Source organism: Acinonyx jubatus, chromosome B1, assembly GCF_027475565.1.
Source record: "Acinonyx jubatus isolate Ajub_Pintada_27869175 chromosome B1, VMU_Ajub_asm_v1.0, whole genome shotgun sequence".
Taxonomy (NCBI): domain Eukaryota; kingdom Metazoa; phylum Chordata; class Mammalia; order Carnivora; family Felidae; genus Acinonyx; species Acinonyx jubatus.
Window position 1 is genome coordinate 49,174,330 of NC_069382.1, and position 20,525 is coordinate 49,194,854.

Below are 20,525 nucleotides of genomic sequence, written 5' to 3' on the forward strand. Positions count from 1 at the left end.
AACAAGCAAATCAGATGGTGAATGACAAAAACTTGGCACTTGGTCTGCTTAATAGAGCAGTTTAGGCTGATAACAAAGGTTCAGGTAGGTAAATAAGGAGCTATACCTAGGGGGTTCATAAAGCTGGCACATCTCAGCAATTGTCTGCCAGGAGGGAACACCAGAGAGATTGTCAAGATATTCCAAAATGTATAGGGCAGAATAGTGAAGAATTTGAAGGACAAATACCAGTCAACTGTGTCAGGCATTCATCCTCTATAAGAAAAGGGATTTTTGTCTCTTGCATTGGCACTTAGAACAGTGCCTTGACATATCATCACAGTTGGTGAGGCTACATTCCTATCTCTGGGATTTCAAGGCTGAGCTCTAATTCCAGGAGGAGACTAGGATGCCAGGAAAATAAATTCACCAGAAAGAGGAAGGGGACTAAGGTACAGCTCTCAGGCCACCGCAGCCTTGTTGTTGTAGCTGATCTGATAGCACTGCTGACTGTGGAATACTACTATTGGAGTCCAGTTTTTAGCACTGGGGTGATATAGTGTTCTTCTGAAGCTGTTTTATTAAAAATTGTCGAGTGCTTGGCTGAGGAGCCAATGGGACAAAGCTGCCATCTGTGGGATTATGATTAAATGTGTCTATGTCAGAATCCTGCCCAGATGGAGCAATACAGCCTGGGGTCAGGACCGGTGGGGTACAGAGAGCCCCTAGGTCAGGAAACGGGTCGGCTGGAGAGGGGACCACCCCTCACCCCTCACGCAGTGCACTTTGGTGGGGAACCTGGTGCTAAACCATTCGTAGGTGACCTGCTTCTGGGTCCAGGTTTCCTACATAGCAAAGCAGCTCCCTAGCTGTGTTCTATTGAAAGCCCTCTACACAAGGGTTTGTAAAAGTAAATTTTCTTAACTTAAAAAAAAAGAGGGACACCTTGGTGGCTCAGTCATTTAAGCATCTGACTTCAGCTCAGGTCATGGGTTCAAGCCCCACGTTGGGCTCTGTACTGACAGCTCAGAGCCTGGAGCCTGCTTTGGATTCTGTGGCTCCCTCTCTGTCTCTACCCCTCCCTTGCTCATGCTTTGTTTCTCTCTCTCTCTCTCTCTCTCTCTCTCTCTCTCTCTCTCTCTCAAAAATAAATAATCACTAAAAACAAAAAAAAAATGTTTTGTTTTTTATCTTATTTTTTATTTCAGTTTGTCTTGGGATCAGAGTTCCACTAAACCATTATCAGGAAATTGGAGGAAGGTGGAACTAGGGCATTAAAACAGGAAAATGGGAAAACACTAATAGCATTCATCCAGCTGTTGATAAGGAATTGGTTTCTTTATGGAGCTAGTACCTCGTTTTAAAAATAAGTTCCCCTAGGGGCACATGGCTGACTCATTTGGTAGAGCATGTGACTCTGGATCTTGGGGTTGTAAGTTTGAGCCCCATGTTGGATGTACAGTTTACTTAAAAGTAAATAATAAAAAACTAAATTCCTTTAATTATGTACATTTGGTTTTCAATGAAGTTGTATTGCTGATTGTCCCCTTTTTAAAGGACTTCCTATTTTTATTTGAAAACCAAATCCATATAGGTTCCAAGTTCTTTCTAGTCTGGTTTTCTGTAGGACAAAATTTAAAGTTAGCTGAAGAGAGGAGGATAAGTTTATAATTGTCAACTGGTAGTTTTCATAGCATGAACAGTAATTGGATGTTAGTGATTGAAAGTTAATTTTGGAAGTTTTTCATTGCATTTTCACCTTTAATATAAGAGCTAATATGGTATAGAATTCTTTCTAGGTATAAATGCATCTTTGTTGACTTTAAAATAACCTTTGATTGTAGCTGAAGAATTAGTATTGTTTTTTCTTCATGGACCTTTGAAACTACTATTCTGTTTAGATAAGATGAACTAAAATTATGTTAACACCTAAAAATAGCTTATGCACTGTCCAGTCATTAGTTGCTTGTAGTACATGAGAATTTTCTTTGCAGGTCATTGCAGGGGTGATTGGAATCTACCTAAATGCCTCTCAATCAAGAACCAGTTAAATGAATTATAGTATATCTATAAAATGGAATAGTATGGAGACTAAATAGCTAGTTTTTAAAGAGGGCTTTATATGAGTTAAACTTATATGTAGAAATATCAAATTCTTAAGTGAATAAAGTAAGGTGAAAACATTAGAGTATACTGCCATTTATATAGAGGGAATACATACACACATGTATATGCTTATGTAAACATAGAACATCTCTAGCAGGCTGTATTCGGACCTAAGAAAAGTTCTGTGGAGGCTCAGAGAGACTGGGAGTACAAGGTAGCAGGAATACTATTAACTGTATAACCTTTTGTATCTTTATCAATTTTGTACCTGTACTATATATTCAAAAAGTACATACAAAGTTTCATGGAAAAGAAAGAAGGAGGAAGAAAGGGAAAGAAGGAAGGGAGGGAAGGAGAGAGAGAGGCAAAAAAAAGAAATTAACCTGCCTTGTTAACAGCTTTCAAGATATAAAAACTACAGAACCTAGGTTCACATAGTCCAGACCTGTTTATTGATAAGTTCTTTTATATCATAATTTTTTACTTGCTCATCAGAATAAAGGGAAATGGTACCATCCCATTGCATATATTCTGGGGGGAAAATGCAAAATTAAGAAAAATCATTAAGATGAAAAGTGCTTTTTTTCTAAATATAAGTATTTAGAAAATAAATTTAAAAAATGTTTGTACATTCTGTCCTTCTATTCTTGGGCTCAGATCATTTCTCTCTATATTACCTTGACTGAAGTTCTTTTTTTTTTTCAACCTTTTCATTCTGGATCCATTTGGATACAAGATTTTGTTTGTTTGTTTGTTTGTTTGTTTTTTAGTCTCTTTTTAAGTAGACTCAGCAAGAAAAAGAATAGAGTAGATATTTAGGTTGTTTTTACTGATAATCCAGTTGATATAGATACAGTGTAGTTCTCTGATAACAGACGCATCATTAGAATTTCCCAGCATATCCCAAAGCCTGCCAAGGAGTATGAATAAAATGGACTGATGGAAACTGATCAAATACATTTTATCTTGTTTCTTATGAAAACATTTACAAGAAAATACCTATTTTTTTAAAGAAGTGTGTACTAAATTCACCGTGGTTGACATCAAACCCCCCTTTATTTAATCAAATTAAGCTCAGCAGTCTTTTCCCTTGTCTAATTTAAACATTGCTATAGCAGACAGGGTTTACTGAGTTCCTCTTGGCTCGTGGTACTGCTCTGCCTATTTCTAAATTAAACAAATAAAATTTGCCAGGAGGCTCATGCAGGGAGCACATGAAGTAAAATAAATTTGGAGAGCAGAAATAATGCCTTCTCTCTTCACTACTGCAGTGTCAAGAGCGTCGGGGAAATCACGTGTGTGACATAGGGGACAATGGGAAATTGCTTTTGAAGAAGCTAGTTTCTCTGAATGGGATAGTATGTTGTAGTCATACTTTTGTTAGTTGATTGGCAAAAGCTCACCCAAAAGTAAACCTGATAAGCAAGAAAATTATCATATATACAAAGAAAACATTTATCAAAATCTAATGATCTTAGCAAATTAGGAAAAGGTTTTTTTCCTTTTCCTCTTGGGTTTAGATTTGCTAGATAAATGTGCAAAATTTTGTTCTTAATGAGAGCCCAGATACAAGATAGAAAAAAATGTTTCTATAAAGAAAATAGGTACACATTTCCCATAGGGAAAAAAAGTGGGTTCTTTAGCTAATCTAGAACTCCTATATTCAGAGGGGTTTAGAGTCTTACATACATTGTTCCTGCATTCTTAGTATCTTTGTATTTTTCTGTCAGAGTCCAGAATTTTGAATAATTCTTGGATTATTCATTGCTCTCCATCCATGTTGACTAAAGCAAGATTAACTAAGGTTTCTAGAATAAATCTATCTGTGTTTATTGGAGTATTTCCAGAATGCTGCTTGTGCTATTTTTAAATACTGCTATATTGAAAAAGAAAAAGGAACAAGAAAAAAAACATCAAAAGTAATGTTTCAAATCAGTATATTTACAAGTTTGAAATTACAGAGTTTCCAGAGTTTCCACCTTGTGCATAAATTATAAATTGCCTTGATTTATTTTAAAGTAACCAGGTCACTACTTAATTTCATCTCTTCTTTTTTTCCCTCCTTCATTCTCTCTCCCTTTCTTTTTCCTTTGTGACCAATTTTATTTCACCTAAGTTTCCTTTTTATAGAAAAACTGGACAATACAGAATATTATAAAGAAGCATAGTTCCATGACCAATAAGCCCCAATACCAAGAAAGAGCCATTATTATCAGTTAGTTTCTTTTCTTCAACCTCATCTTTGTATTCTTTGTTTTATTTATACCCATTTATCACTCAACTAAGAAAGCATGCCATAGTTTTAATGTGGACTGCTAATTATAATTTATTGACCTATTCCTCATCCTTCATCCACTGAAGCCCTGAAACTTTATCCTTTACCAGAAGCCAGGCTTTGGATGAAAGGACCTACTACTGCCTTAGCCAGTCTGTTTTTACCTCATCTTGATCAGCCTTGATAGCTGCTTGGCTCTGTTTTGAACCTTCTATCATGGCTGTTGAACAAAATTTATATAATGTAACTTAGGTAGATTCTAGAGCCCTTGTTATTCTGTAATCCCTGCTTGCATTTAGAAAATGCAAAGACTTTGAAACACTCCAACCCCATATTTTTTCCTTTGCCTAAACTTTGTTAACTTTGATGCAAATGTAATGTAAATGTAAAACTTTGATGTAAATTTAACATGTAAATGAATGAGTATGGCTGTGTTCCAGTAAAACTTTATTTAAACTATGGCAGCAAGCCATAGTCTGCCTACATTTAAGCCATGAATCTCTAAAGCATTGTGTGATGATACATTTGTCCATTTGAGGAAGAAGGTAAATATTTACTTCACACACAATAGGAAATCATATCTATTGAGGGTTCAAACAATAGGTCTGTAAAAATATTCTGAATGATAACAAAACATATTGGCCATAAAAGAAGAGGTTGACAAATTTGACTTCATTAAATTTAAGATCAGAAAGCACACCATAAATAAAGATAAATGGTGAATAACAAACTGGAAAAAAAGTTGCAATCTGTGTAACTAGCAATTGGTGTTGTTTTAACACACCAGTAAGGTGAATAACTCAAAAGAAAAGGCAAAAGACATAAATTCACAAGAAAAGTTATGTGAATTTTGGTAAACAAGAAAATATACTCATTAATAGTAAAATCTCAGTATTAAAGGAAATTTTTTTTGCCTGCCAAATTTGTAAATGTGAATAGTTAGTAATACTCCTAATCCTGAGTATGTTGGGGAATGTGGGGAAATAAACAACTGGAGATGGTTGCAATGTCTTACATTTATTTTGTATTATTGTGCAACAGATTACCCTACAACGTAGCAGCCAAAAACAGCAAACATTTATTATCTCACAATTTCTCTGGGTCAGAAATCCAGGAGTGGCTTAGCTAAGGTGGTTCTGCTCAGAGTTCTCATGAGGTTGTAGTTGAGCCGTCAACTAACTGGACAGTCTACTTCTAAGGCCACTCTTGTGAGGGTTGGCAGGCCCCAGTTCCTTCCTCCTTATTGCCCAGGGATTTCCAAGTCCTCGCCACATGGGGCATCGCCTCTGGCTCCCCAAGTGTCCTTACAACCTGGCAACTATTTTTCCCCCAAGCAAGTCATTCATCTAAGAGGTAGAGCACCTAAGACAGACACCATGGTATATATATTCTATAACCTGATATCAGAAGCGATGTATCATCACTTCTACCACATGTTATTGGTCACACAGACTAATCCTGGTATAATATGAGAAGGAACTACACAACAGGGTGAATACCAGGAGGCAGGGATCCTTTGGAACCATCTTGGAGGCTGACTGCCACACGGCTATATTGGTACTATATGCCTAAGGTTTTATTCCTCTCTGTCTGCTGGGTTATACTGTTCTCTACATGGTATCTGATGTAGCTAGAATGTCCAGAATGGCTTTTTTTCCTCAATTGTGGCACCTGGGAGCTGGCCAGGCATCTTTTTTGTTTGTTTTATTTTTTTTTTCTCATTTGTATTCTTGAGAGAGAGCCAGTTTTGGTGGGGGGCGGGCAGAGAGACAGGGAGACAAAGAATCGGAAGCAGGCTCCAGGCTCTGAGCTGTCAGCACAGAGCCCGATGTGGGGCTAGAACTCATGAGCCGTGAGGATAACGACCTGAGTTGAAGTCGGACACTTAACCAAATGAGCCACCCAAGCACCCCTGACCAGGCATCTTTCACTCCATGTAGCTAACTTGGGCTTCCTTACAGTATCATAGGGTCAGGTTAGTCATACTTCTTATATGGCAACTGACTTTTCCCAGAACCAGCATTGCGGGAGATCTAGTAAGAAGCCGCAAGGCTTCTTATTACCTAGCCTTGAACTGTTTCCGTTTTCTGTTGTCAAAACATGTCACAGGACAAACTTACATTCAAGAGCATGATTACCAAGAGGTGTGACTTACTGTAAAAGGCCATCTTTGGAACTATCCCAGGAAGTTAGGCTTTGGAGAGATGATGCTGGCTTGTTCTAAAGCTAGTGGAGGTAATACAAATTGATCTGAGCCTGGATATACTTTGAAGATAAAATTGACAGGGTTTGCTATGGGCTGGATATGTGGTATGTCAGAGAAATAGAGAAGTCAAAGATGAATCTGAGAATTTTGCACTGAGTAATTTGAAGAATAGGGATGCTATTTACTCAGATGGGAAGGACTGTAAGACAGCAGGTTTGGAGAGGGAAATCAAGATTGGTTAAAATATTGAGCCTCTGTATAAGAGAATGCATATAAATATATAGCTATTAAGGTGAATCTACATAGAGATCTATATGTAGTGAAGTAGAAACACTTCCCAAGGTATTAATTACAAGGTACAATATACAAAGTATGGGTGCACCTGGGTGACTTAGTTGTGCGTCCAACTCTTGATTTCAGCTCAGGTCAGGTTATGGGGTCAATCCCTGCATCCGGCTCAGTGCTGAACATGGAGCCTGCTTAAGATATTCTCTCTCTCCCTCTCCCTCTCCCTCTCCCTCTCCCTCTCCCTCTCCCTCTCCCTCTCCCTCTCCCTCTCCCTCTCTCCCTCTCTCCTTCTCTCCCTCTCTCCCTCTGCCCCTCCCCAGCGTATGTGCACATGCATGGTGTCTCTTTCTCTCTCTCTCAAAAAAAAATAAGTAAATAAATAAAATAAAAATATTCTTTTTATGAAGAAATAAATATATATTTATTAATATGTACATTATTCCACATAATTCTAATAATTTATAACCTTTCTAGGGCTAGATTAAGAGTTTGTATTTTATTCCATAGGCAGAGGGAACTTTTTGAAGGCTTTTGGTCACTGGAATGCTGTGATCATAATTATGCTTTGGGAAGATGAATTTAACAGTATAAAGAATGAAGGAACAATGGGAGATCCAGGGACTGAGCTCTGTGAATGCATACCAAGTTATATTTAAATTCTTTGAAATAAGTCTACAGAGTTCAGAGACAGTATTGCTCTTTTGTTTTGTTTTATTTATAGCTTCTATAGCAAGCTAAGTCTATAGCAAGCCAAAAGAAGGGGGGGGGGGGGTTGGCGAATGGTGAATACACGCATTATCAGAAGTTCATTATTTGAGAAAAGGCTAGTCTAAATTAATAAAATATCCCAGTTACATTTTTCCCCATTGGTTTTATTACATTCAAGAGGTAACAGAAAATAGTATAGCTTTAAGAGGTGGTAGACCTTTGGAGATCTAATTTAGTTACCTAATAGACTAACATCATGTCAAAAACTACCTTACTGCCTTTGTGCTATATTTAACTTTTTTTCTTTAAGAGTTTACAATAATTAGGATTATTTTAAATTCATCTTCTACCTGCATACATCCTTTAAGGGCTCCATTTTCTCAATAACAAAAGTCCTTTGAGTGGTAATGAAAAGTTTTGAAATGTATTGTATATTGTTCAAAAAGATTAAAACGGGTGCCTGGGTGGCTCAGTTGGTTGAGCGTCCAACTCTTGATACCAGCTCAGGTAATGATCTCTAGGTTCGTGGGTTTGAGCCCCACGTTGGGCTCTGCACTGTTAGTGTAGAGCCTGCTTGTGATTATCTTCTCTCTCCCTCTCTCTCTGCCCCTCCCCAACTCACACTCACAGTCTTTCTCTCAAAATAAATAAATAAACTTTAAATAAATAAATAAACATTTGTTTTAAGGAAAATTAAGTTCTCACTAGTTCAAAGACCAACACTTCCCTATTCCCCTAAAGAGAGAGATTTTGGGCTTTGTTTCAAAAAATGACATGAATGACAAGCGACCAAAAAATTTTGACATTTTAAAATAATTAATGATGAATTTTTTAAGGAGAGTTTTTTTCCCCTTTGGATTTTAGTTTGGGCAAAATTTTTATTTCTCCATGCTTCAGTGCCGGTAGCCTGTGGCACAGAAGCCAGGCAATGTTTCAAGGCAACAGTTTGCACTGGCATGGGGCACTGTGAGAGACCCTGGGGATTTTTTTTTTTTTTAATGTAAATAGCAAATGTATTTGGCTCACAAGTTTCAATAGAAGGACAAAAATTTATTGTTGATTTCATGATTATATTTGTCATTGGTTTTAATAAATTGCAAGGTATTTTGCTAAACAGTCTTGTTTGTTTCAGGGGCTACACTAAGTATGAGACCAGCCCCCATTCCAATAGAGGACCCAGAATGGAGACAAACACCTCCCCCAGTCTCTGCCACATCTGGCACCTTCCGACTACGACGAGGGAGTCGATTTACCTGGAGAAAGGAGTGCCTCGCTGTCATGGAAAGGTATGTGTCTCCTTTCCCGTGATCAATGTCCCAAACTTAGGAAAGAGAGAAACTTCAGATAGATTTGGACAGTTTCCATTTCAGACGAGTAATTTGGGATGTAGGTTCTATCTCAAAATATATTTTGGGGTGTTATAAACATTATATTATTGAAATAAGATCTTACCATTTATAATTCATAAAACTGGAGTTAACATGTATGAATATAACTAAATAGTGTTCTCAGTAACTTAAGAAACTTTAGAAGACTTTTTCTGAGTTTAGATCTTTATATTTTATTTTGGAAATGCTCTTTGAAGTCTTATTTTCATCAGAAATATTGAATAATTATATAGAAGGCCACTGAGATTTTACTTCCTTCAATCAGGAGTATGGCCTAAATGAGCTCAGTCCTAAAAGTTAAAAATACTGTTTTTTACTTTGATTTGTTACTTTATCTTCTGACTCTAGCACCAGTACCTTATCCATAGTCAGTATACTCAGTATGTTTTAGATTGGAATTTGATCTTAGCTTCTGTTTTTCTATCCAAAATGGTATAGATTAATTAAATATGATTATTAAATGTTCAGTATATTTAGGGTAGATCCTGTAGTAGAATTGCCCTTTTAGTTTCCTACCTAAAAGTAATGTTTATGGAATTCTGTTTTGATGGAGAGTTTTATATTCAATAAGGTAATAATTTCCACTTAAAAACTATTTAGTTCCCAAGAATACATATATAGAAAAAAGAATATATTAGGCAAAGGTAAAAACAATTGAATTTTCAAATTGAGATTTCTCAATAATTTCAATAATGGAAAAGAATGGAATTGAACGTTTAAAACTGGGTTTAACTTCTAAGTTAAACATAGAATATGTTTACATAGAATACAATGTTGACATAGAATACATATTGACATTGAGCCAGCTTCACCTTTTTTCCCCCAATTGTCTAATCTGATCAGTCAAACAGCAAACTGGAAAGAGCATTTGACTGCGAGTCAAAGACCTGAAACCTGGATTTGGCTTTGCCGTTAACCAACTGTGCAACTTTGTGCAGCTCACAAACTCTAAGCAGTAACTTTTATCTATAAAATGAGGGTTTTTAATATATCATCTGGACTTCTGTCATGTCTCTTCCTGCCTATTTCCTGATTATCTCCCAGCTCATTAGACATCACTACCTGAAGTAGAAGGAGATTTAAAATGCCGAAGTTGAGGCCATGTTTTTTGTTCTTGTGATTAGGTTGAAATTAAAAGATTTGCTTAATGAGGATGTTGGATCCAGTAGCCAAAATGAGACTATAGATTATTCATTGATGTTATCATCTATAACTTTTCTCACTCTGTCTATTGTAGATTAGCGTAGAGGCCATTCATTGAATAACAAATCCTTATATGCTTGAGCAGTTAAAATAGAAGAGTGAGACATTTTCATCCCAGAGACCTGACGTTTATAATCTGCTTTATTTTTTTCATCTAAAAATTTTTATTCTATTAAAAAATTTCCTCAGAACTTACACATAACACACATAAATTTAAATAATACCAAACTTAAAAATTATTTGTGGTACTATACCTTTTCCTCTTGGTAACAAAGTAGGCTTTGGTATTAGTTTCTAGTTGGTGTAAGTTCTAATTTTGCTACTGATTCAGCCATTTAATTTACTCATAAAGATACCAATATACATTTATCACATAATGTTTGTATGAGGCGAGATTAATTTTAAAATTGATAATATTAGGGATGGGAAAAATAATAAAATTGATAATATTAATAATGATAGGCGATATTCCTAATACATTTTCAGAATTGAACCTCATAAGCTTTGCGATTCTTTTTATTTTTTCCCAAAGCAACAAAATCTACCCATGGAATCACACTAATTAAATTTCAGTTAAAAAGACATTGAGCACTTACCCCATGTAAGACTCCCATTTAATCTTAATTTTCATTTTTAACCTTAATTTTAATAAGTGTATCCAGGAATTGGTTATCTTAGGTTTAATTTTATCTTACTTGGCACAACCAGTAAGAAAGTATGTGGTTTATTCCAGTAGTTGTAGAAACGCAAAAAGCCTTTCAAAGTATTTAATAGCATTAGTACAGAAGATCATGGAATGATTTCATTTTGTGAAAGTGGAACTTTTTATTTTCTAACATGGAATATAAAATTCCCTAGCCTCAGAGCAATGTGTGATGTTTTTTCCTACACTGAATAGGTGGATAAATATTTATGCACAGACTGTAAATCCAGCAAAGTACTAGGGTTACTCAAATATGTTAGAAGTGAAAGTCACTCCATTCTTCATACCGTACACAAGACAAATTTCAGATGAATCAAAAAAGGTAGTCCATATAAATAATGGAAGAAAGTATGGGTATCCTGGAAATGGTGAAGTTTTTCCTAACTAGGACTCAAAATCCAAAATATGAGAAAGGATTGATAAATTTGATTACATAAAGTAAAAGATAAACTTCGAGGGGGCTCCCAGGTGGCTCAGCCGATTAATTGTCCAACTCTTGGTTTCAGCCCAGGTCACAATCTCATGGTTTCATGGGCTCAAGCTCTGCATCAGGCTCTGCACTAGCAGTGGCGAGCCTGCTTGGGATTCTTTCTCCCCCTCTCTCTCTGCCCCTCCCCAACTTCTGCTATCTCTCTCTCTCAAAATAAATAAGTAAACTTTTTTGAAAAAGAAAAAAACTTTGGGGAGAAAAAATAAAAACAAAAGAAAAATTGGAAAAAATATTGGCCACATATTATTATCCCTGATGTATAAACAGCTTTTATAAGAGAGAGACCAACAGCTCTGTAGAAAACTAAAGATATCAGCAGAAAAGCAAATGCAAATGGCTCTTGAACATATAAAAAGATGTTCAATTTAACTCATACTAAGAGAAATTCATATTAAAATTACACTGAGATACTATTCTTATCCTATCACACTGGCAAAAATCCAAAAGTTCCATAACATTTTCATATTGATTGAGCTGTAGGGAAATGGGCACTCTCACATACTGCCTGTGGGGAATGCAAAATGGAACAACTTCTGTGGACAGGAATTTGACATTATCAGGGACAGTTATTCACAGATTTGCCCTTTGACTCAGCATTCCCATTTCTAGAAAATTATCCCAGAGGTAAACTGACAAAAATATAAATACAGCATCCCTGTTTGCAATAATGTCAAAATATTGAATACAACCGGTGTGTCTATGGGTGGTGGACTTGGGTAATTAAATTATAGTGCACCCACACATTGGATGTGCAGGCTCAAATAATAGAGTGCTATGCCACAACAAAAGGAATGAATTTTCCTTCCTAGAGAATGAAAATCATACTGTGTCCTTCTGTACTATCACTATTAAATATTTCGTAAGGCTTTTTTACATTTTTGTAACTACTGGAATAAATACTTTTCTATATACAGTGATCTCCAGAATATAATGTTTAAAAAAAACATTTTTTTGTCTGTTGTATACAGTTGGCTATCATTTATGTATTTATATATTTGCTTATAATTTGTTTTAAAATGAAGGAATACACCATAAAATAAAACGGCTACCAATAGAAGAAGAGAAAGAAAAAACAGAAGGAACAAGAATAGAAGCTCAACTTCTCTAAATATACCCTGTTTTTACATTGTAACCATGTAAATATTTTATGTATTTATAAAACAAAATTAAGTTGAAATGGGGGGGAAGGTGACCCCTAAAATATAATGAAACAAACCTCACTGACTTAAACATTCATAACCTATATCAAATAACTTTATAACACAGTATTTTGACTATGCTTCTTGGTGGGATACAGCTTAGGATAAGAAGAACTACAAAAAAATCTTACCTTGTTTTTACTAATTTGATAATATTAATATTGTTACCCAGTTGCTATTTTTATTTGTATAGATACAGATATAAATAAGACAATCATAATTAATGTTCCTAGGAATCAAAGTTTTTGGTGTAAAACAGATATAAACATAAAATCAAAATAATTAAGTAAAACACTATAATGTGTACGTGTGTGCATATAGAAATTTATCTCGAATTTATTCTTTTAACAAGTCTTATTGAGATACAGTTCACCTAAGTAAAGTATACCATTCAGTGCTTTTTAGTGTATTTACAGTCATGCAACCATCACCATAATCAGTTTTAGAATATTCGCTTCACCCCCTAAAAAGCCCTTGTATCCAGTAACAGTCACTCCTTTTCCACTCATTCTCCCCCAACCCTACATAACCATTAATCTGCGTTCTCTGAATGTAGATTTTGCCTATTCTGGACATTTCATATGAATGGAATAATACAAATGTGGCCATGTGTGACTCACTTCTTTCACTTAGCATATCTTCAAGGTCCATCCATGTTGTAGGTTTGACATACTGCATTCCTTTTTGTTGCCAAATAATATTCCATTGTATAGATATGCCATAGTTTATTTATTCATTCATCTGTTGATAGACATTTGGAGTTGTTTCCCTTTTCCAGCTGTCATTGCTAATGCTGCCGTCAACAAAATTTGTGTACTAGTGGAATTACTGGGTCATATAGTAATGGTGTTCAGCCTTTTGAAAAACTGCCAGACTGTTTTCCAAAGCAGATGTACCATTTTACATTCCACCCAGCACTGTATGATGGTTCCAGTTTCTCACCAATACTTATTATCTGTCTTACTGTTACTACCCTCCTAGTGTGTGCAAAGTAGATTCTCACTGTGGTTTTGATTTGCATTTCCCTGGCCAATAATGTTGGGCATCTTTTCATTGGCTATTTGTATTTCATCTTTAGAGAAATGTCTATCCAGATCCTTTGTCAATTTTTTAAATTGGGTTATTTGTCTTTGTATATTGAATTGTAAGTTTTCTTTATGTATTCTACATACAAGTCACTTATACATGGTTTCCAAATATTTTCTCCCATTCTGTGGGTAGTCTTTTCACATTCTTGATGATGATCTTGGAGTACACAAGTTTTTGACTTTCATAAAGTCCAGTTTATTTTCTCGTCTGTTGTTTGCACCTTTATTGGCTTGTCTAAGAAAGCTATGCCTACATCAAAGTCACAAGATTTATTTCTATGTTTCTTCTAAGCGTTTTGTACTTTTAACTCTTAAATTTAGGTCTTTGATCCATTAGAGTTAATTTTTACATCTGATGTGAGTGAGGTTAGGGACTGAACATCATTCTTTTGCATGCGATATCCAGTTGTCCCAACACTGTTGAAAGAACAATTCTTTTCCCACTGACTAGTCTTGGTACCCTTGTCAAAAATCAGTTGACTAAAAATGTGAAGGATCTCTTCTTTTCTATTCTGTTCCACTGATCTGTATATCACCCTGTCATGATTACTGTTTTATTGTAGTAAATTTTGAAATCTGGAAATACAAATTTTCCACTTCCTTCTTTTTTAAGATTGTTTCAGCTATTCTGGATTCCTTGTATTTCCACATGAATTTTAGGATCAGCTTGCCAATATCTGCTAAGAAGCCAGCTATACTTTGGTGGGAAATCCCAAAATCTTGAATATGAATTATAAATAAGAATGTGAATTTGTTATAGTTTCTCTTGGAAAAAAGGAGGGGGTGTATTTTCCATCTCTGCTTAACTCAAACAACCCATGAACAGTGATCAGCTTAGTAGACATTAGCAGTCCTAGGGCACAGAGTGTGGTCATAAGTGCCATTAGCACTCCTTGGAGAAATGTCTGATTCTAGACTTGGCACAGGAAATATACATGATAAGAGTAGAGATCCTGTTAAAGCAAGAAGGCCATTACAGATAAGTGAGTAATACCAAAGGGACTCAGGAGCTAACTTGAAGAGGCTCCCCCTTCCAAAGATGGGGGTAATTTGAACATTGAATTATATTACCATTATTATTATTACCATTGATAATAGATTGAAGCACAACAAACTTATTAAAAATCCATATATAATAATGTTACTAAAAAAATTATTGGTCACCCCAAGAGAATGTTAGAGAACCAACTAAATATTTAAAAGTGGTAAAAGGAAAGAACTATTTAACTTGTCTTTCACATATGAACTTTATCCCTGATTAACCAAAAGGCTTTCTTTAATGAAGGATCTCAACTAATAAATGAAAAAGGAATAATATAATTAAAATATCTTCATTGTGTAAACTCCTAATGAAATAATAGATCTGACAATGATCATGAATAGGTGCTAACAAAAAGACAGACAATCAGGCATTATATACCTCTTGGAGGATGTAAACACCACCACCCACATAGAGTATTCTGCTAACAAAAGTGAACCTGAATCAAATCAAGTGTGTAGGTCTAGCTCTAGGTTGGTAGGAAATATTAAAGTTCTGTCAAACAATACTATGAGGAATTCAGGTCAACAAAATCCATGATGTGAGAGATACTAAGAATATAATAACTCAGTTATTTCAAGTGTTTTTTTAAAAATGTACTAGCCAATTAAAGAAATTTGATACACTGGATAAATGATGATTCTAATTTCAGTTATGATAATGGTAGCTTGTATGTAAGTGGTGCTACATTTATAAAAGAGTTTTTGTCTTTTAGAAATATGTAATATGATGAAATGATATGATATCTGGGATTTACTTCAAAATAACACAAAGTGGAAAGGCAGAGGCAAGGGTGTGGGTCAAACAAGAGTAGTATTTGTAAGTTGATGGTTTCTATAGCTTCTGTAGTACTTACTTGGGGGTTCATAGTACAGTTTTCTCTACTTTTGTACATATATTGTATGTGTGTTAAAGATCTAAATTTTGGATCAAATCATGTAGAATTATGAGAAATAAATGTCTTCATTACCAAAAACCTCAACTACACAATGTTATCTAATAACATTTACTTAACAAATAAACAAATGTCACTATACAATGCAATGGTGTGAGCATAAATAGTTCCTTCAGTCTTGGAGTTTACAATCAGCTTGGAGAGACAGACATTAAACAGATAATTAGACAAATCGAGGTAAAATTGCAATGGTAATACATGTATGAAAGGAAAGGTTCATGGTGCTGTGAGATATTATAATAGAGGATGTGGTAGGAGTTAATGAAGTAAAAGGAAAAGGGCAAACATTGCAGGTGGAGAGGAGAGATGTAGTCATCTAGAACTGCACTGTCTGATACGGTGGTGACATGTGACTATTTAAATTTAAATTACTTAAGATGAAATAAAATTTAAAATTCAATTCTTCAGTCACACTAGCCACAATTTAAGTACCTACTAGTTGTGTATGGCTACTGACTGTAGTTTTAGACAGTATTTCTATCACAGAAAATTTTATATGGAATATTTGTATCGCTGCAGAAAATTTTATTAGATGGCTGTGATACAGAACAACTGTAACTCATCCCCAATAAAGAAAATAATGGGTATATTTGCCCCATAATAATTTGTTTTTGTTTTTCTTTTTACTCAAAATCATAAGGCAAATACAAATACAAATTAAAAAGCAAACATTAAGTCTACTGAAATATTTTAGAAGATTTTCTATATGACAGTGACAGAAACAGATTTTACTCATTCCCATATCAAAATTATTTTGCTTCTGTATCCACATCTAACCCTGCTTTCCACACCCAGCCCTGTTTTTCAGAGTATAAGATTTAAGAATTTATTATTTATAATGATTGGTCTTTTTCTCCTTTAGTATGCATGCATGCATGCATTCATTCATTCATTCGCCTGTTTATCAAAAGTATTTATATATGCTACATTTGGTAGATATGTCTCTTGAGTCTTTCAATTTGCATTCATTCATTCACTTGTTTATCAAAAGTATTTATACATGCTGCATTTGATAGATGTGTCTCTTGAGTCTTTTAATTTGTAACAGTTCCTTACACGTGTGAATGCACACACACGCACACACACATGCACACACACACGCATACATACACACACACGCATACATACACACACACTTTGTTCATGTTGTTCATTTGTTGAAGATACTAAGGCATTTGTTGTATTGAATTTCCCACATTTTAGGTTTGGTCAATTACATCCTCTTATGTGTCTGTTAACATCACCTCATATTTTCTGTAGAGTGGTAGTTAGATCTAGAGTCCTCATTCGATTTTGGTTTAGCTCTTTTGGCTACTTTGTCCTTACTAGTACATCATATAAGGAGGCACATTATGTCTGGTTGTCCCATTTTTAGTAACTATAGGATTAACCATGGGATTCAGTTCTGTCATCTTGATCCACTTATTAGTAAGTTCCCCATCTAGTGAATAGTTTTAGGGCAGTGATTCCTAATTTTGACTGCATATTAGGAGCACGTGGGAGGTTTTAAAAATATCAGTGAGACACTACCCCTGACCACAGGGACATAGGCAGAGGTATATTTGAAAAGTTCCCAAGTGATTTTAAAGTACAGCTAGGATTGAGAATCACTGTTGTGTCATCCACTAATGACTTTTTCCTAGTCACTTTTTTAATAAGGGGTTACAAAATAGTTCTATTCCTAGGGTGCCTGAGTGGTTCAGTTGGTTAAGCATCCAACTTTGGCTCAGGTCGTGATCTCACAGTCCATGGGTTCAAGCTGTGCGTCGGGCTGTGTGCTGACAGCTTGGAGCCTGCTTCAGATTCTGTGTCTCCCTCTCTCTGTCACTTCCCTGCTCATGCGCTCTTTCTCTTTCTCTCAAAAATAAATAAACATTAAAAAATTTTTAAATGGTTATCTTCCAGTTTTTTCATTTCTTCTGCATTAGTCAGCTAATTCTTCTATAAAGAAGAACTTTCCCTCATCAACTCTTTAGTTACCCTGAAATATATTCCTTTACATTATAGTAAGCATATAGCGGAGCATTATAGTATAAGCAATTACAGAACTGAGGAATAAATGCTATTATGAAAATGGGTACTTGAGTTTATGGGACCATAAGATGCAGACAATCAGAGGAAAGAGACTTTAACAAAATGATGACATTTTGGTTGCATTTTGATGGATGACAGATTCTAGTTCACCAATTAGAGAAGGAGAAAAAGAGTATTATAATATTAGATTCTCACTAAGTTCTTTGTGGCAGAACATGGAGTTTTTCGTTAGGAGCATCTCTACCTTGATTATACAGGACTTAGTCATACTGTGCATGCTATAATTAAATAAGTCCCATGCTTAATTTATTACCACAGCTTGGTGTTCAGGCTTTTTCAGAAAGGAGATTGTACCTGATTAGAATCGTCTGTTAGATAATATTAGTAAGAGTATGGAAGATAGGCAAGAAATCAGCCAATCAAGTATGTATTTGAACACATACCAGATGCCTAGAGCCAAGGGTAAATAAAATTTAAATAAATGTTAAGTTGTAGTACCTGCCCGCATATATCTTAAGGCATCTTATATTTGAATAAGTATATACAGTTTGTATACAATTATTGATCTTACTGATAATTCTGTATGACAGTTGACCTTATTTAATCTTCAAAATTTTGTACTATATATATTTTATTATTTACAGATTTTATGTAAGAGCATTAGAGGAAGGAAGTATGACTAGCCTACATGTAAATGGATTGGAAGTGGGAAAAATGAAGGCCAGCTAGGAAGCTGTTAGTCTATGCATGAGTGACGAGGGCCCAAAGGATAATATCAAAGCAAACAAAATGGATAGAAGGTAATAGGTATAAGAAAAAAATGTGGAAGAAAAGAACAACCTAACCTAGTTACAGACTGAACATAGAAATGACAAAGCAGGAGGTGTAAAAGAGAACTTAACAGATTCTGGGAAACAGAATCTGTACCTTTAGAAAATAGTTTGATTTTGGGCAAATCATTCAACATCTCTTAATATTTGAAATATTTAGAAAAAGAAGAGTTAAGTATTACGATACAGTAAAAAGCGGATGGGCTTCAGAGTCATACAGATTTACGGTTTAGTCCCAGCTTCATTTTATGTTAATCCTTCAGAATTTCAGTTTTCTATAAAATGGGAGATGCTGTTATGAGAAGAGTTGCATGAGATCATGTATGTAAAGCACACAGTAGAATGCCTTCCTCATAACTGGTGTTGAGCCAGTGTTCTTTTTCCATTTAAGTTCTTTCCACTTAGAACTTTGCGAACTCATGTCAAGATGTTAAGAGATCTCAGTGTCTCTAGAAAAGGAGATTTAGGAGGCATCATTATATCAGGTACAGTTAAAGCCACAGTGTATCAGTGAACCCTGGTCAAATCCACGTCTTGCATTTTGCTTATACTGTTTCTGCATTTTTGTAGCTAAATATGGCTAGAGAAAACTTTAAACTCTGCAGACTGATCTCATTTTAAATTCATGATCATGAACCTCAAGTGGGCCTGTAATTCTGCCAGACATTCATACTATACCCACCTGGTTCAGTCTTTCCCAGTATCCTAAACAATTATTTCACACTTTGCTCTCTCTGCCAACTCGCGTTCTCCTCATGGTGACATGCTTCCTGTTTAAATGAGGCGAGTGAAACACTCAGAAACACAAACATGTATAGATTTGAAAATTTCCATAATTAAAAAAAAGATTATTGTTACAAATTTAAAGAGGACCTGGCTAGATTTGAATGGATAAAATAGAATAGATAATTGACTAATACTTAATCATTTATTTTTATAGCATCTGCTATGTGCTAGCACTGAGGTAAGCTTACCTCCAGTAGTTTGCATACTCACAAGAGGAGAAAATATCATATATATCATAAGTCAGAAATAGCTGCTTGTGCAAATAATGTAATGTCAGACTCAAATGTGGTTTTTCTTCAGCAAACCTAACCATCCTTTTGCTAATTCAACAAAGGACTTACTAGGTATGAGGCAAGGTGCTAGGGATGGATACCTTCTAGGTGAAAGGAGTAGAGGGATGATGAACCTAGTTGGCTTGAGTCTTTAGAGTTTATGGTCAGAAGTGTTGGAGGCTTTATGGCCCCGGAACAAGGTGTCTAATGTACTCCTTCCTTTTTTCCTTTCTTTTCCCCTTTCAGCAATTTGGGCAGGGTATGTGGAAACAGGTGTGGCTCTGGAGTGTTAGGATAGGACTGGGACACAAAAGAATGAAACCTGGCTGTGCACCTGTTCTGGCCTTAAGGGAGAAAGAGAAAAGAACACTTCAAATCTCCGTATGTAGGGTTTTCAGCCCAATTAAGCGAGATAGAAAGAGAAGCAACCACTTGTAGAGGACTTTAACTAGATACAGGAATAAATGTAAGAGTACCTGGCTGTGACAGGTAGAAGAAATAGCACATAGTGGTTAAGAGTACTAGCTTTGGAGCCAGATTTGTGTACATAGGGTACTTCTTGCTGTTAATTTTCATCACAGTAGCTGAATGATCAGTCTGTATCTGTGTCCAGGAAAACGGAGGCAAAATGAATATTTTGTAATTCTTCGTGTATTTGTAATTAAAACTATTTATTGCATGTTTTTATTTTTTTTATGGAGCCAGTATACCTGTATACTATTTTTTTTTTGTTCCTTCTCTTTCCATGTTCATCTTCAGTGAGCAATATAAAACAAAATCATTACTAAAGCCCAGAACCCTCTGAAATTATAAAGAAAACATTTTTTGTTGCTGTTTAACTTTTGTCAGTCTCCAAAACAACTTTTAAAAATAAACCCAAAATATTCTTCCCAATGGCAAAGAATCAGTATTAAAAATTTTAGCTTGAGAGTGTCTCTTCTCCCTGCTCCCCCAATTTAAGCATCTAAAAATATCT

General features: G+C 35.3%; 1 protein-coding gene across 10 annotated transcripts in view; it reads left to right on the plus strand.

Annotated features, from left to right (window-relative positions):
• The window catches only part of HMBOX1 (homeobox containing 1), a 193,118-nt gene that overhangs the window by 132,377 nt on the left and 40,216 nt on the right, over window positions 1-20,525 (plus strand). For all 10 annotated transcript variants that reach the window (XM_027069701.2, XM_027069728.2, XM_027069735.2 and 7 more), the window contains one exon: window positions 8,695-8,848. In XM_027069701.2, the coding sequence (XP_026925502.1) occupies window positions 8,695-8,848 (154 nt within the window). The remainder of the gene's footprint in view (window positions 1-8,694; window positions 8,849-20,525) is intronic.